At 43.1% G+C, this 12,745-nt stretch overlaps 1 protein-coding gene across 2 annotated transcripts; it reads left to right on the plus strand.

Annotated features, from left to right (window-relative positions):
- Positions 1-4,127: 4,127 nt before the first annotated feature.
- Positions 4,128-11,560, plus strand: LOC125704369 (E3 ubiquitin-protein ligase ZFP91-like). Of its 2 annotated transcripts, none has more exons than XM_048969792.1 (11): positions 4,128-4,883; positions 5,772-5,803; positions 5,920-6,045; positions 6,431-6,500; positions 6,616-6,726; positions 7,663-7,797; positions 8,049-8,099; positions 8,374-8,452; positions 8,784-8,898; positions 9,570-9,669; positions 9,754-11,560. In XM_048969792.1, the coding sequence occupies exons 1-11, from the start codon at positions 4,483-4,485 to the stop codon at positions 10,484-10,486; spliced, it is 1,953 nt and encodes a 650-aa protein (XP_048825749.1). In that variant the 5' UTR covers positions 4,128-4,482; the 3' UTR covers positions 10,487-11,560. The 2 variants fall into 2 exon arrangements, with proteins under 2 accessions (XP_048825749.1, XP_048825750.1); XM_048969793.1 differs by having other exon boundaries at positions 4,129-4,883; positions 6,464-6,500.
- Positions 11,561-12,745: the final 1,185 nt, after the last annotated feature.

The following is a 12,745-nucleotide window of genomic DNA, read 5'->3' on the forward strand; positions in this document are numbered from 1 at the left end:
TATATATATATATATATATATATATATCCAAAAAAATTATAAGTATATAAAAAAATATATAAGTATATAAATATAGGATTCATAAGCCAATTACACAAAAAAAAAACAAAATTATATATATATATTATATATATATTTTAATTATTATTATTATTTTTTGCAGAAACATTTCCAGGGTAGAGATGAGGATCAAGGGGAGGGTCAGTAATAGTTAGAACACATTCATAAATATTTGACTATATGACAAGACATTGATATCCTTCATCAGTAATGTCCATTGCGAGGTGCTTTTCTCTACCTCTACAATCTTGACTTGTTCTATTCCTTGACAGTTAAAACTCATGGAAATCAAATGTGTGTATAAAAGACAGCTCCAGGAACAACAAAGACATTTCGCACTTTGCAAAGAAGATGTTCACGCCTAACATGTGATGGACGGCCACGCCTGACATATGGCACGTGTGAATTCCATTGAGATGTTGTGTGTGGTATTCCGAAGGCAAAAAAAGTAAAATGTCAACCAACTTCATTAACGCTTCTTTAGCCCCTGAGGCCCTTGAAATGTACCTTTGCAAAAAAGACAGTGACCTGTTCTACTGGAAAGGACAACATCCACCCAGCAACTTACACTTCTGCCATGTCATGAGGGGCTATTCGTAACACAGTAACAGACGTTGGTTGTTAGCAGATTATTCATGAGTTCGATGACACAGAGCATCAGTGAGTCCCGGCTGACACTGACATCTGCCGTAGTGCTGGCGCCCCTGTAAGTGGAAATTATTTTGCACATATTAATTGGATTGAGAGTATTTGTCAGTCCAGTTAAGGCCAATTTACTGCTCTTTGAAAATCACCTAACAACTTATTAGGTTAGGCAGTACAATTGTGGTTTGGTTGTATTGTGTGGGGGAGTTGTATTTTAGTCTCATGGTCGGTCTGTAATATTTATCCTTTTAAATTGCAGCTCATATGTGCAATTTCTATTCATTTTCTGAATACTTTATCCATCCATCCATCCATCTGCAACCACTTGTCCTATTCAGGGTTACAGGGGTCCGAAGACTATCCTGGATGCTACAGGCACAAAACTGGGAACAACCCAGGATGGGACGCCAACCCTGAATACTTTATATTAGGCATAATTTCATTGCAATCATAGAAAAAAAAATTAAATAAATGGAAACATACAAAAAAACACTTGGTGGTAGATCTGGCTGTTAATGCAAACATCCAAACAGCAAATCAGGAGGATGGAATGAAATATTTCTCAGGAGGTCTGTGGTTATCTGGAACCTTGCACCCACAAGACATTAACACATACTCACATAGAGATTCACCATTAACAGTAAACAATACTGAAGCTACAACACTTAAACACCATTGTGCACCAAGGGCAGTGTACATGCACTACTTTGTATTCAACAGTTCCAAAAGTTGTACAAAGACACAAATTTAAACAGGTGCTTCCACGTCGCTGTGGTTTCCGGGGTACTGAGACAATAAGTGTTGTCTTGTTTCATGTTTAAAATTCCAGACAGGGCCAATAGTCCATAATTTTAGTCAGATGAATACATCTAGGTGACCTTAGCGGAATCAAAAGTAGCATAAAATCATTAGTGTTTGTTTCCTCAAAATAATTTTGCGGTAGGCACCTGGCATAACATAAAATGTATTTGAATGATCCTTAAAATAGGTTTAGCCTTTTAGAATTTTCAGTTTTATGAAATCTGAAAATGGAAGCTTTATTTTATTGTGTGTACAATACCAGTCAAATGTTTTTGCACAGACTGATATTTTCTGTATTTTCATGCTGCTCACTTAATACTTACTAAAAATACACTCAATATCCTTTGCTAGCAAATAAATGTACAGTATGTTCATACTCACTAAAAAATGCACTCAATGTCATATCTTTAATTCATCAAAGTAATCTCCTCTAGCAGTTATAACAGCAGAGCAAATTCGAGGCATTCTTTCTACAAGAGACATTAAATACTGCTCTGTAAGCTCATTCCAACACTCCTGGAGCATTGTCCACAAGTGTGGTACACTAGTTGGCTCCTTCGTCTTGACCATCCTGTCCAGTTCATCCCAAACTAGCTCCATTGGGTTCAGGTCAGGTGACTGTGGTGGCCAGGCCATAAGTTTTAGCTTCTTTTCATTTTCTTTCCTTCTCCAATAGTTGTGACACAATTTGGGGTCATTGTCCTGTTGCATAAAGAATGGCTGACCAACGAGTCTGTTACCTGACGGAATAGCATGTCGCTGCAGGATGCTTAGGTAGTCTTTCTCATTCAAAATTCCAGTCACTCTATGCAGATTTCCCACTTTAGATCCAGCGAAGCACCCCCAAACCATCACACTGCCTCCTCCAAACTTAACAGCGGAAGTCATACACTGTGGCCGCATCCTCTCTTCAGTGTAACAGCGCATGTTACACCTCCTGGAGGAGCCAAAGATCTCAAACGTTGATTCTGAAGTCCACAGCACCTTACACCAGTCTTCTACACACCAGTTTCTGTGTTCTTTGGCCCACACAAACCTTTTCCTCTTGTTAGGAACCCTCAAAAGTGGCTTTCTGGCTGAAACACAACCCTTTAGCCCCGCCTCCCTCAGTCTTCTGAGCACAGTTGAAGTTGATGTTTTGGTGCCATGGCAGTCATTCAGCTGCATTTTGATTTCTGGTGCACTTAGCCTTCTGTTACATAAACTGGTGTCTCTTATGAACTTGTCTTGTGCCTTAGAAGTGGATCGAGGCCTACCAGCCCTCTTCCTGTCCAGATTAGATCCAGTTTGTTGGTGTCTCTTGATGGTATATGCAACTGTGCGGAAAGGAATTTTCAATTTCTTTGCAATTACTCTGTAACTGTGGCATTCCTCTCTCAGTGTGACAATTGCTTGTCTTTCCTCTGTTGTTAGCTGACATCCACCACCCATAATGAATGTTTCAGATGCACAAAATGTCCCACCACTGAACTACAAAAAGCCCCCTAATTTAATTTTAATGTGAATCGCCAGAGTTAGATAATTAATGAGCTATTAAGTGACCGCCAATGGGGTGAAACAGTTAACTAGCGCATTTACGGTTAAAGGACAGCCTAGAATTTGACTATGCTGTCAGTTAATAAGGATGCCAGACATGCACTGTTACATATTTGTTCTGTGTTATAAAGGAAATGTGTTTTATTTGACTTATTTCACTTAACAACATTCCAATGCTTAACAAGAATAAAAAATCTTCAGTTTCTGAAATAAATGCAGAAGTGGTAAAAACCTGTGGTGTGCAACAAAATGTTGACTGGTAGTGTATTTCAAGTATGTTTTAACAGGTTATTGGAAAAGAACCCTTTTATATTGAATATATACGTCACTATGTATATTTGATGTAGAAAATCAATGAATACACACAGGTTCAGCCCAAGGCATAAGTAAACTAAGCGACTTCTTAGGGCCCAGCGGCCACCAGGGGGCGGCCCATCTGTTCAGCCTCTAAGAATGGAAGAAGATGAGAAATGACAACTAGTTTAATCAAATTTCCTTAGGGATGGACCGCCCCGAATGCACATCTGCCGCTTTATCTTACGTTGCGTTTGGACTCTTGTACCTAAATGTATCCTCAAGGTGTAGCTGATATACAGTATTGTAAATCTGTAATTTGCCCTATTGTGTCTCTTGTGGCCATTGATCGATCTTTACTGTGACTTTTGTACAGGAAATTATTACTATTGTTTCTATTTTAGTTCTTAAAATATCTGAATCGTCTTCACGTTATTACTAAAATATTAAGAGTCTCCTTCTGGTGATTACAGATGCATAACATGCATAACAATAAATCAGCAAAATTTATAATAAAAGATTCTAAATGTTCTCGTTATATATGTAAATAAAAAATACAAAATACGTATTTTTCAAAGTATATCTTAAAATTAAATTTGGGTTAAAGATTTGGTAGCTTCTGGGGATTGTAGTCCTAGAACAAAATAATATCAAGGTTAAGAACGAACCACAGGGGTTATATGAACGCGCAAAAGACTACATAGCCCATAAGTACACTATAGCTTTGTTAGTTTCAAAAGATCTGAATGTGCGGTAAAAGGCAGGGGGGCGACAAGGAGAACAAATTTGCGCTGATTTAGCCTTAAAGGAGACGCAACACTGAGTGTATTTCACCGGTCCACGTTTAGGCTAGGCAAGAGAAGGGGTTTACTATAGCTTTAAGAAATAATAAAGTAGTGGCCGGGTCTTTAAAAATAAAAATATTGAAACTAATAATATTGCAATTATTAATTGCCGGCGGGAATTGAAATAGGTTTTGTAGCATACTTTTTTGTAAATGTTTTGTGTGGCTGACATACAGCTAGAATGCGTCGTTCTTTATAACTGTGCCTTTGTATTTCTAACCCGTTTCACTTAAAAAAAAAAAAAAACAACAACAGATAAACGCCTTCAGCGAGAGACCGAATAAAAGTTAAATAAACGGGGATGGACCGGGACGCTTCCCGGGCCGCAGGTTGTAGCACGGAGGCAGGTGGAAACGCTAAACTCGTTGGTGAGAAGGCCTCTGCAACATCCTCGGGCCCCCGTGTTGTTCCCGGCGCGGGAAGAGTCCTGAGAGAACGCGGAATCAGTCGTTCACAGACCGTGGCTTCTTCGCCGGTCCACAATAACTCTAGGTCAGACTCGGGACGAGTCTTACGAGACCGATCTTCTCGAAGGACAACGGCGTGGAGGGATTCCGAAAGAAGCAGTAAAACTAGTGGCCAGGTCCCGAGTGCTGTAGCGAAAAGCCGGAGGAAACCTGAACACCCACGCCGCAGGAGGAACACTGGAAGCCGCTCGGAGACATCAAAAGACACCGGGGATGACAGCGGCCTACCTATGGAGTGAGTTTGTCTTAGTAGTTAGAACTCAAAACATAACTTAATATTAGGGTGTAAATATAGCGCGCCATAGACAAATAGTCTGTTTTCCCAGGTAAAATTCACTGTTTAGATATAACCATCATTAATCCACAGGCTGATACTTAAAGGCCATTGGATGACTACTCCAGAGGTTAATAACTGAGATGCACTGAAGCAGGCTGGGCAGGTTCAGCCGCTCCTGTGAAACGGGAGAGATGCAGACGGGACGTACACTTCCTCCTACACAAGGAGGAATCCTCCAATATAAGATGTCTTTCTCCGATGAGTGTGGGGGCGATCATTTCCAACGGGGGAAATCTGAACATATCCGCATAAATATTTTAATGAACAATCAACAGTCCAGACAAAAGCCCGGTACATGGCAGCTTGTCGTAGATTTCAGTGCGTGGGCTGCACCCACAGAGATATCCCGCATGAACCTATCAGTTTTACTCGTGTCGGATTGTATTGACGTTTTCTTATTTTGTTTTGACTTGTGGTCCGAGACGTGAATGCCCAAATGTCCATGTCCATTCGCATTTACCCAAGATGCAAATTCAAAAAAGTTTCGAAAGCGGTAGCATATAATCTACATCTTACCTTAGTTACATCTCATTCTATATTTCTGCATTGATGTGATTTTTGAACAAATAACCAAGTTTGCGCACAATCATGTATAAAAACGTGAGAAGTTACTGGAACAGGTTATTTTCCCCACTGTGGCTATCTTCATAAGTTACCTTGTCTTTTAAAGTAGTGTACAATCTATAAATCCGTTGCTAGCCAGTTATTAAATGCATGTCAGCTGAACATTCTTGCATTGTATCCTGTATGTATTTACAGTATTTGTGATCATTTTCCCTTACTCAGTTCTGAAGATAAGAAAGAGTCCTTGGATAAAGGTAGGCCGAAACATTTTCTTGGGTTTGTGTTGTATAATCAGATGGGTTAACCGCAGTAGGAGGTCGCTTGTTTCCTATTCTGTTCTGTGAACTGCCATCTGGCCAACCTGCTGCAGACACTCGGGGATCCAGAATACGACGGCCCCAGGCTGCCCCACGAGAGCGAGCTGCCTCCGTGCGGGAGCCACGTGCCACAGCCACTCTGGTGTGCAAAAGTGAACCGGAGTCAGAGCCCCAACGCAGTAAGGGAGGGGGTAGATATGTGTGTGTTTTCGTGGGAGAGACTGCAATCTGCCCTTGATGTAACCTCATCTGTCTTTCTGTCTGTCCCTAGTTATATATTCTGATAGATCTTTGACCTTTGAATGAAAGGTAACAGTAGATTTTGTCAAGATTAGCAGGTTCTATATTCTTGTGGCACTGTTTTAATCCTGGCATCTTTGTAAATATATATATTTTTTCTGAATCATTAGTTTATCTGCACAGCCTAGAGTATGAATTTAGAAGTTAGCGGTACATAGCTGAAAGTCAGTAAACTGAATGTGCTGATGATGGCGGGACTGAGAAGATATGGTCTGGAGGGGGGGGGGGGCTGAGAGGTTCGTCTGTTGCCTGTGTTTTCTGCAGTGCCTTTGTCAGGTGAGCTGTGTTTGTCTGCAGAGTCAGCAGACAATGTGGTGAACAAGAGCGGCGGCAGGTGAGTAACTGCATCACACACACGCTCATGCAGTACTGTTGAGGTCAGATTCTCATACAGTACAGATGAGATCAGATTCTATTTGGTGACCTCGTGCGGTTGTGATTTATTTTAGTGAGGATGACGAGCGCGGTGGTGGTGATGAAGATGATGTACTTATTTCTGAAGAGGATCCTCCTTTTAGAGATGACCCAAGTGACCTGAACTACAAACCTGAAGATGAAAGGTGTGTTTATTTCAGTGAAGCCAGGCTGCAGGATATCACACCATGATGTACTCACAAGTATACGGCACATGTGTAGTAATCACCAGGGCTTTTGACGATGGGCAAAACATTTGTCTGGACGCCAGCTTTTTGGTACTATGTGCATGTTTGCGTATGCCTACAATTTAGTAAGCAGATTGGTAGTGCTCCTAAAATATTAGTGATCTGTATAAATTCAGTGTATCCTTGTTTAATAAACGTGTGGGACGTTAAACTGCAAAACGTACTGCTGCACCACTTTCGTCTTTTTTTTTTTTTTTTTACCTTGTTTATCCATGATATCTCCCATTTCAGAAGATGTTATGGCTGCTGAGCTGCCCCTTTCTTCAGCGCCACTTCGGCGCTTATCGCTCCCATGATTTACCAGAACCGTAGCATGTAGCGCTCCGCTAAATGAATTTAGTAAGCATAAGGATACACTGAATTTATACAGCTTACTAACTCATGAGCGTCACAATATACGTCTCATTCATATTTTTGGCGTACCACTACTCATCTGCTTACCAAATAGTGGGCATAAGTAAACGTCTGTATAGTACGGAAAAGCTGGCGTTCAGGGGATGTTTTGCCCGTCGTCTAAGGCTCTGGTGATTACCGCATATGTGCCATGCCATTGTGAGTACATCACGATGTGATACTGTGCAGCTGTTTACTGAAGTGTATCAAGGAGTTCTTTTGTTCTTTTTCCTCCTACAGTAAATTTCTTTGAACTGTAGTATTATCATTTCATTGAATACATTTATAATTATATTCTTGCATGACATTCTCTTAAAATATACCTGGATAGTGGCTGGTTTAAAGGAAAATTATTAAGTTTCAGTTAAATTATTAGTCATTTGAGATTCTTGTTAATCGTGTCCCCCCCCCCCCCACTCATATGCACCCTGTTACCTGAAGGGAGCCCCAGAAACCACGTCGGCGAGTCCCCCGGCAGAAAGAGAAGAAGGATAAGGAGATAAAAATGGAGGAAGGAGATGATGTCAGCGTGAAGGTGGAGAATGAGTTTGGAGAGGACGAGGAGCCACCTCGCAAGTGAGGGAGCACTTCATAACCAGCAAGGATTTGTAAAGAAATTGTCTGTCAGCTGACCTCAGTGCTTCTAAACGTTGACTTTATTATTTATTCTGCAAATCACTACACCCTCTTTGTTCAGTAGCTCTCAGTGTCCCATCAGCTCAATGCTTAAGTCCATACCCGGGACCTGTGTCCCATCAGTTCTGATAACCACTGGGCTGAATGTTGACCTACACTCTCCTAACGGAATCCCTTCTCCTGTATCATAGGCGTGGTAGGAGGCGGAAAGATGACAAAAGTCCTCGTCTTCCAAAAAGAAGGTAGACCAGATTGAAACACTTTGACTCTTCAGAATTGTTTCATTAAAACAAAAGAGTTTTTCTAAAGATACACTTCAGCTATGAAGTGTAACAGAGAAATGAGAACATGCATAAAAGCTAATGAATCGTACATGGGCCTGTTCATTGGGTTGCCTGAGTTTTAGTGGTGGGTTTTATACATCAAAGCTTTATTGAAACAACTCTGTGATGAGTTTTGTGGTCTTTCTTTGTGGGCTTTGTCTGTCTGCCTTCTATTTTTAAATGTCTTTCACAGGAAGAAGCCACCAGTGCAGTATGTCCGCTGTGAGATGGAAGGGTGCGGCACTGTTTTGGCTCACCCCCGTTACCTCCAGGTTTGTTGAGAAATGCATGGTAACCGTGGCTGTTTCACCAACCAAAACCATCTAAAGATATGCAAATAAACCATCTATGTTCTGCTTATGGATTTCATGACCATATTTGCATATGTTTGTTTAGAGAGGATTTCTCAAGATCTGCTTTGCATGTTTCTCATTCCAGTCTTTTGTTTATTCGGAGGCTTGTAGCCTCCAGACATTCTTGAGTATCTTGATAATCGCCATGACTGACCTGCTCTTCATTGCACGGCAGACATGTTTTTCGTGTTCTGTTCGCTGGTGATAGTCTTTACAAAGACTCTACGAACATTCCGTTTGTATCTCTTAGCACCATATAAAATATCAGCATCTCTTGAAGAAGAAATATGTGTGTCCACACCCATCCTGCGGGAGGCTGTTTCGCTTGCAGAAGCAGCTGCTCCGTCATGCAAAGCACCATACAGGTATGTCCTCATACTGCATGCCAGGCCAGACATCCGTCTGTTTGGCTCAGAAGGTTAACACCGTGTGCTTGTGATCAGTTGCCGGCCTTGGCAGGATAATCAAAAATCCATTGGGCCATTGAGCAAGGCCGTTAACCTGCCAAAATGCTCCAGGAGTACCAGATGAGTGGCTTGTCCCTGCAGATGTACCCCAAGCTAAACTATCAGAACTGTATCTACACTAACATGCCGCTGCTTATTAGCAGGGCCGAAAGCGTGACCACGATGAACGGAATGGATGTGTAACGTGAATTTACACAAGCGAATGCTAATTAGCGTTTGATGCTAACACGACATGATTATTCTCACAGACGTGCTAGCAGAAGTTAGCACATAATAAATCAAATATTCGTTAACAGTGAATAAGCATCTCTTCGGTTTTACGGCGCCGTAGCTCGGCAAACATGGCAACGCTTTTCGATATCTCTTTGCGATACGGCTCGGCTACGGCTCGGTTCCTGTATGTCAGTGGAAAAGCACCATATGCCTCAAAGGGGAGCAAGATTAGATATGAGAAGAAAAGCATTCAAATGTAGCTGTACTTGTGCAAATGACAAATGAAGTTCAGTTTCATTTTTCATTTGATTTTCATCAATTACACTGTCGTGTGCCTGTCATCCTACCTCTTGCAGATCAGAGGGATTACATCTGTGAGTACTGTGCCCGTGCCTTCAAGAGCTCCCACAACCTGGCCGTGCACCGCATGATCCACACGGGGGAGAAGCCGCTACAGTGAGTCCTGATCCAGCTTGAAGCAGCTCAGTAAAGTCTGGCTTTCTGCGGTCTCACTCCTCCTTCCTCGTTTCCACATCCCAGGTGTGAGATCTGTGGTTTCACCTGTAGACAGAAGGCCTCGCTCAACTGGCACATGAAGAAGCACGATGCCGATGCCTTCTACCAATTCTCCTGTAGCATCTGCGGGAAGAAGTTTGAGAAGAAGGACAGTGTGGTGGCCCACAAGGCCAAGAGCCACCCGGAAGTTCTGATTGCTGAGGCGCTGGCAGCCAATGCAGGATCCCTCATCACCACCCCTGCACCCCTGCTAGAGGGGCTGCCTGGAGTGGGGACTGAGTCTGGGGCTGGGGTGGAGCAGGTAGTATCTGTGGGTGGTGATTCTGACCAGGCACTCCCTCCTGTACCGGTACCCATTTCAATGCCCTTGGTGGCCCAGCAGTCGGTTACCCCTCTCTCCCCACAAACACAGCTTCCACTCCTGCCTCAGAGTCTAGGACTGGGGTCCATCTGCCCACTAGCCCCCTCCTCCGTCACCACCACTGCCACCTCCGGCATAAACCAGGCCCTCGTGTCCGAGGCCCAAGGCAGCGTAATCTGGGAGGGCGAGGGGCTGGAGGCAGGAGGAGTGGTGTGGGAGCAACAGGGGAGGCAGGAGAGGGTGGATCACGGGCAGATGGCGTGGGATAGGCATGGGCAGGTGGAGAGACAGGGGGTGGATGGAGGGCTGGGCTGGGAAAGGGAAGGGAGCAGAGATGGTTTACTAGGGAATGTGGAAGAACACGTCCATCATGGGACCCACCATGGTTTGATGTAAGGCTGGGGGGGGAGAATAAGGTAACAGTTCTGGCGCAAAGGCTTTAACATTGTATAATTAATATGCTGTATTTTCACAGATAAGTACATTGCAGATAGATAAATATACTACTATATCAGGGAATACAAGTTCATGTCTTTTTTTTGTACATAGGATATTTTAGGGTGTATTTAACTCTCTCCATCTTCTGCCGTGTAGGTGTGAGAGAGACTGAAGCTAAGAGTATGGGTGTCTAATGCAAAAAAACACCTTTAATATGTCCTCCTTTTAACTTGGTCGTGATATGTCTAAAGCATTAATACAGTATTAATGTACATTTTTTAATTTATTTTTTTTCCCCCATGTGTTGAAAACGAAATCTAAAATTTGTTGCCTCCATGTGCCATTTAGCAAAGTTCTAGCAGTCAAGCTTCTGTTTTGAATGTGAGAACGGCTCAGTTTAGGTGCTGAGTTTTGAATTCTTTTGGCCTTTTGTCAAACCATCTGCTGTTCCCCACGGACCCCCGTCCTGTCATTGTATCTGTGTTTTCACATGTGTCAGGTGTGTCACACAGCCTGGTGTGGGTGGGTAGGCCACAGCAAAGCACAACGCAGCTCTGAGGTGTGTTATGCATCTTGTTACTGAAGCCATAGTGGAGAAAACTATATGTTCGCACGTGCAGGGGGGGAGACTTTTTTTTTTTTAATTGCCACAGAGCAGTGCAAAGTTTTACGGCAGATATTTTGTGTTTTGAATCCTGTGGTGAATGCTATTTGCAAAATAAAAAGTGGCTGTCATTTGTGGAGACCCAGAAGTAGGTATGTTAAACTCCTAAAAGCAGTGTTTCCTAATCCGGTCCTCAAGGACCCACAGACACTCCATGCTTTTGCTGCCTCCCAGCTCCCAGTAAAAATGTGGACTGTCTGGCAGGGAGCTGGGAGGCAGCAAAAACATGGACCGTTTTGGGAAAGACTGCCTAACAGGGTTTACTAGCACATGGCCGTGGACTGAGCTGTGTAGCAATGGCCACTGACTCTTCTGTAGACCTGCATTGCAAAAGAAAGCAAACATGGAATAAAATCTCAAAAGTGTGATGACTGTGCATTCCTGTTGCCTTCCTGTCCTCGAACTTGTGCATGTCGACAAATTAGCAAGATCAGCGTCTACGTGGTAACAGTGCAGAAGGCAGGGCAGGACTCTGGTGCATCACTGCACATGCCCACACACGGTGGGTAGTTTAGGTAAACCGTTTCACATAGACTAATGGTTTAGCACTGCGGGAGGAAATTTGTGCAACACGGGATAGGTATGTAAACAACACATGCAGGATGAGAACCCCTCAGTCTATGTCAAACAGGCGCAGTGTGAGTTATTGCTTTATTTTTGCACTGCATAATAATAATAATGGATTTAAATTATTAAAGGGAACATGTCGCACTAACGTCATGCAAAATTCACTGAGTGGAAAAAAAAACGTTATCTGTCGATTCTGCGCGCGCTGTCTGCTTCGAAAATGTAACGTCAGATAAGTTTTCTACGCCCATTTGTGCAACTAATACACATTAAAGCCTGGGACGTTTATGTTGTTTGGTGAGAGAGAGCAGTAGTATGGTTTCTGCAGTGCTTGTTCATCCACGTGTGGTGTATCTAAACGTAAAGCTTATGCGGATTTGTGGTAAGACAGCCCCCCTCCCTTTCCCAGGGCAGTCTGGCTGGATCGCCGCAGAAATGCGGTTCCTCCCCTCACCCTTTACGCCATCGCTCCAGCTACGGGTCCCGTTAGATCCTGTCCCTCTGTGAAATGAAAGAGGGTAGGCGAGGCCGGAATAACACCTTTAGTCTTCCAAGTCATTGAAAGAAAACGCATCTGAATAAAGGAAAAAAATAACAAATAGCCTTATACTGCAGTTCAGAAGAGCCGGGTTCACTTGCGGATTAAATCCTTTACCGCTTTCATACATTCCCGGACCGTCCGCACTTTAATTTACGTTATACCGCGATTCTCGGCGCTTCATGGCTGGGGAAGGGGAGGCTGGGAGGCCGGGGTTAGGGCGCTCTTCCACAAGGAAAGCTGTGGACCTGGCTCGGCTTCTTCACATGGATTGCACCCGCCTGTTGGACCTATATGTGAGTTTGGCGTGTTCTGACAGCGCGGTTCAGCGCGACTGAGAAGTAATTCAGACTTGCGTAGTGGTTGTCAGCCTGTGTTATTGTGAAATACTGACTGTAAGGGTGTGTAGGCCTGGTACAAAATCCAATTAAGATACGTAATCTGTTGT

The sequence above is a fragment of the Brienomyrus brachyistius genome, chromosome 12, assembly GCF_023856365.1.
Source record: "Brienomyrus brachyistius isolate T26 chromosome 12, BBRACH_0.4, whole genome shotgun sequence".
Classification (NCBI taxonomy): Eukaryota; Metazoa; Chordata; class Actinopteri; order Osteoglossiformes; family Mormyridae; genus Brienomyrus; species Brienomyrus brachyistius.

Excerpts from the sequence above, each read along its gene's own strand:
- LOC125704369 (XM_048969792.1), top strand. The coding sequence starts at position 4,483 with ATGGACCGGGACGCTTCCCGGGCCGCAGGTTGTAGCACGGAGGCAGGT. Across the intron at positions 6,046-6,430 it reads GGAGTCAGAGCCCCAACGCA|TGCCTTTGTCAGGTGAGCTG; the intron begins GTAAGGGAGGGG and ends TGTTTTCTGCAG. Across the intron at positions 8,453-8,783 it reads CTCACCCCCGTTACCTCCAG|CACCATATAAAATATCAGCA; the intron begins GTTTGTTGAGAA and ends TGTATCTCTTAG.